Here is a 5000-nt window from a genome sequence, read left to right as displayed (position 1 = left end):
ATACATTTTCTTCGATAAATACCACTTAAAACCACATCAAATCTGAAGAAAATCGTTTATATTCACGACGAGAAAGTTTACAAGATTTCTATTGAAGAGCAAACTATTACTTAGGTTACCAACACATCACTTTCTTAATTGTAATTAAACTCTTATTTCGGATTAGATTTTTTCACCTTTGCGAAGAATAAGTGGAAGAAATTAACAAATGGGTTTTAATTTCTCTCATATTTTATAACGAAATACATCATTCTTGGAAAGAAAATGGATATAAGTTGACTACGAATGGCAGTGTGGGTTGTTAACTGTACGTGTATCATACGTGTATCTCTCTCTCTCTCTCTCTCTCTCTCTCTCTCTCTCTCTCTCTCTCTCTCTCTCTCTCTCTCTCTCTCTCTCTCTCTCTCTCTCTCTCTCTCTCTCTCTCTCTCTCTCTCTCTCTCCTCTCTCCCTCTCCCTCTCCCTCTCCCTCTCCCTCTCCCTCTCTTTCTCCCTCTCTCGAAATCTGAGCCGAGAATTTGTTATTGAAATTCGGATACGTACAGTGATGTTATATATGATTAATAAAATTGATATATATTTTTAAAAAATGATAATGACGATGGAGAATGATATCAATGAAAGTTGCATTAATAGCAATATCAAATAAATGTAAATAAGGATGACGATGATAATGTTGATACTGGTGATCATTATACATAAAGATAGTTGTGAAAATAATTGGCAATGATCACACCGGTAAAATGAATAATAATGAATAAATAACAATAATACTGATGGAAGTTATGCAATAGTACCGAGTAATATGAAGATCGTGATACTGATTATGATAACAACAGTATTAAAAAGAGGTTAGTTAAAAGAGATTAGATAACGAAGCTGTGATAATAAAATGGTAACATGTCAAGGGGTCATTATATATCAGTAATGACGGAAACAGCGGATAACAATGATTAAAAAAATAATGATAATGATATCAATTGAGGCTAGTATAACAATAACGAGAACGATGTCAAAATAATAAGAGCGATAATGGTGATGTATTGTTGATAGTGACCACAAAGATTATGGTGATGGTGATGATGACTGTAATGAGAGTAACGTTGATGACAGAAACAATTATGATAGTAAAAAAAAAAAAAATGATATTAAGAATAATAAAAAGTAACATAACAATGATAATGGTAATTATGATAGCAGCAACAACCGAACTGACTAGTGATCATGTGAACAGTAGACATGGTGGTGATAACAAAAATAATGATAATAGTAACTATACCGAAAATAAGAATGATAATAATTATGACAATAATGATAATGATGAGAATAATGATAATGATCACAACTAAAGTGATGATAATGATAATAATAACAATAACAATTACAACAGCAACATTAATCATTATAACAATAACAATAATGATAATTATTATTATTATTACCATTATCGCTATTCTTGTTATTATTAGTTATATTGTTATTATCAATGTTATAATTATTATTATTATTACTGTTTTTTTTATTATTACTTTTATTGTTATCATTATCATCATCATTATTATTATTACCTTTTTTGTTATTATTATAATTGTTATTATCATTATTTATTTTTTATCATTATCATTATTATTACTATTATCGTTATTATTATCACCATCATCGTCATTATCACTACTTATTGCTGTTGTTTTTGTTGTTGTTGTGGTTGTTATTGCTTTTATAATTACTACTACTACTATTATTATCGTTATTATCAGCAGTAGTAATAGCATTGTTGTTATCATTAACATAACAATAATATTATTCTTATCATTTTAATCATTATTACCACCATTATTATTATCATGATTACTATTATTATTACTTTTATTTCTTTTCTTTTGTTATTACTATTATTGTTATCATTATCATTATTACTATTAATGTTATTATTATTATCATTATCATTATTACTATTAATGTTATTATTATTATCATTATCATTATTATAGTTATAATAATAATGATAATTATTACTATTGTCATTATAACTATTAGTAGTAGTAGTAGTAGTAGTTGTAGTAGTAGTAGTAGTAGTAGTAGTAGTAGTAGTAGAAGTAGTAGTAGTAGTAGTAGTAGTAGTATCACCATCATCATTATTATTATAGTTATTGATATAATTATTATTATCATTACCGTTGCTGTTTTTGTTTTTTATTACTATCATAATTATTGCGCAATATTCTCAAAATATGTTCGCGACATCTGAAGTTCGTGTTTTACATTACGCAAGCAGATTTTCTAATCCATATCTCTGCCATAATCAGTATATTATCCTGTTCATAACATCATCATCATAATCATGTGAGAATTATAAATGCAACTACAAGAAAAAAACGATAACAATAAATTCGGATTTTATGTGATACGCATGTAACCCTTCGTGATAATACTCAGCCGGGGGTTCAATTTATTGATTTTTGCCTCATATTATTGTTATTATTATTATTATTATTATTGTCATTTTATTATTATTATCATTATTATTATTATTATAATTATCATTATTATTATTATTATTATTATCATTATTATTATCATCATCATTATCATTATTATTATTATTATTATTATCATTATTACTAATATTATTATTATTATCATTATTATTATTAGCATCATTATTATCATTGTTGTAAACCCTTCTACTCACTCAGGCATCAAATTTAGTTATATTCTGTAAGAAAACTAACATTTACGTAGGCATTAACGTATGGATGCTGGTTATATCTCTATAATGGATAGTTTTTGCTATTTCTATTCACGAATTTCACTTTTTCTGCTCCTCTATCCATTCATATAATTTTCTCCTTGAAATTTCTCTTTAATAATATATTTCCACAACTACGTTTATTATTTCTTTGGCGTATTTAACGATTTTTTTTCGCGTTGTCGTGGATCAAGACTGGCGTTTCACCACCGTAGATTTTAACGGTGCCTTTTTAATTCGTATTATATAACACGCATTTATCATCCTCTCATCTTCGTAATAACTTTGGCATTTTAATTTTTTTCTGTTTCATTTTTTTCTTCTGTTGAATATATATTTCTTCAGTAAAGGTTATATATTACGTATACGATTCAGTGTAACGATATCAGAAAAAATTATCATCAATTGTCACATGCAGACACTTCTATGAATTAATGTTATCATAATTTTACTGGAAAATAAAATTATTTAGAACTGGAATACGGTTCTCGAATCTTCATATAAGAAAGAGTATGATAAAATCGAATTACGATCCGCCATTTTTTAAAGAGAATATTTTCCCCCGTTTCTTGGCGCGGGGATTTCGTCATGTCTGATTTCACTAATAATTTATCGATTTTTAATTAAGCAAACTTCTGTTTAGAAAAAAAGGAAATTTAGTAAAAACGCTATACAGCCACAACATTCTCAAAGTAATGCGGATAAGCAATACGATATATAAAGATAACATCGAATGATATCGAACATAATAGTAATGAAAATAACGATAGTAAAATAGAAAATATAAAAGAAAAAATAAAAGTATAAAACCATTAAGAAAGAGAATTGCTCTAAAGGTCGTTAACACAAACAGGAATTAAAGACGAAAACCGTATTCAATATAAAACAAAACAACTCTCGGTAAAAACAACCAAAAAAACGAAACGAAACGAAACGAAACAACAGACGAAAAGAAAAGCAAACAATGCCATACCTCCTCCCTCCCCTAAAACCAAAAAAAAAAATCTCTTACACAAACGGGAAATAATAACGAAATAATTTGAATTTTTTTGAGATTGCGCAGTTGATAAAACTCCATTTAATCTTGAAGAGAAGTAACGCCAGTTATGATTATTTATTATTTAACCTAAATTAATCCCACAATTAACAGTTAAATACGTCTTTAGTCATTTGTGAATTTGATATATTGTCATAGAGAGAAAATGACGTAATGAGCTTAAGGAAAAGGTAAATATATATCATTTTTTTTAACATTGTGATTATTAAGTCGTAGTTGTAATTAGGACTGTAATTAAGCTTATAATTATATATATATATATATTTTAGTGTGTGTGATTTGTTATTAGTGAAATTATTATATATATATTTTTTTTTTCTGTGTTATTTTAAGATACTGGTTTACTGTGTTGTTATTTGTCTTATTTAGTATTTGTTCTTTTGTCGATGATTTTGTGGTTTATTTATATTTTTATCAATTAGGGTTGTAATTAAGGGATATCCAGTGTATCTTTTGCTCTTAGTGAATTTATGCAATATATGCATATGTATATATATATATTTTTTCAGTGTTATTTTAAGTATTTAATGTTTAAGCTATTGTGTTATTGTATTTGCAATATTTACAATACAGTATATTGTATTGTATTTTTGTATTATGTAATATTTAGGTTAGTGTATTGTATTGTATTTAGGTTAATGTATATTATGTTACTGTATTTAAGTTGCTGTGTTGTATTATTGTATATATTGTTTATTTATATATTTCATATTTATGTAATTAATCCTTTTGTTTTTACAGAGATAGTTTATATATATTTTTTTTTAGTGTTTATTCTTCTTTCTATTGTGTATTTTCTTTTTCTTTATTTTTTGGCATATTTATGTATTTCATTTACATTTATTTATTGTAATTAATATCTTTCTTTTTGCAGAAACAAAAGATATAGAAATAAGAGATTATAAAAGATTTTCATATTTTCATTAATCTGTTAAAGTATTAGTGACTTTTATCATTAATAACTAATTATGATTATATTCTGTGAGAATTGGCTTGTTCTCTTTATTTCATTTAAACAAAAATATATGCTATTTAAAAGGAATTTCGAGTTTTTAACATGCATAAAAATAAACTTCGATGACTGAATATTTATTGCATTTTTTGTGTTTTTTTGATGATTAATATTCCTTCTAATTTAATCTCTGTTTACTTAAATCTTTCAAGAATTTGTGATAATGTGTTTTTAAGGAAATT

The 5000-nt window shown here is 25.8% G+C and overlaps 2 protein-coding genes across 7 annotated transcripts in view; one reads left to right on the top strand and one right to left on the bottom strand.

Annotated features, from left to right (window-relative positions):
• LOC119573380 (ribose-phosphate pyrophosphokinase 2) overlaps nt 1-74 on the bottom strand; it is a 25087-nt gene extending 25013 nt beyond the window's left edge. Inside the window, exon 1 of one of the 4 annotated variants that reach the window (XM_037920605.1) lies at nt 1-74. This exon is cut by the window's left edge and continues 218 nt beyond it. The gene's annotated coding sequence lies outside the window, so the exon portion shown is untranslated. The other 3 variants (XM_037920606.1, XM_037920607.1, XM_037920608.1) reach the window with 3 other exon arrangements.
• A 3707-nt stretch (nt 75-3781) lies between these two features.
• The window catches only part of LOC119573379, a 10090-nt gene continuing 8871 nt past the window's right edge, over nt 3782-5000 (top strand). For all 3 annotated transcript variants that reach the window (XR_005228804.1, XM_037920604.1, XM_037920603.1), the window contains exon 1: nt 3782-3976. Coding sequence is in view for 2 of the 3 variants with exons in the window: in XM_037920604.1 (XP_037776532.1) it covers nt 3960-3976 (17 nt within the window). In the remaining variant the exon portion in view is untranslated. The remainder of the gene's footprint in view (nt 3977-5000) is intronic.

This window comes from Penaeus monodon, chromosome 5 (genome assembly GCF_015228065.2).
Source record: "Penaeus monodon isolate SGIC_2016 chromosome 5, NSTDA_Pmon_1, whole genome shotgun sequence".
Classification (NCBI taxonomy): Eukaryota; Metazoa; Arthropoda; class Malacostraca; order Decapoda; family Penaeidae; genus Penaeus; species Penaeus monodon.
This window is presented reverse-complemented; position numbering and strand designations above follow the sequence as displayed.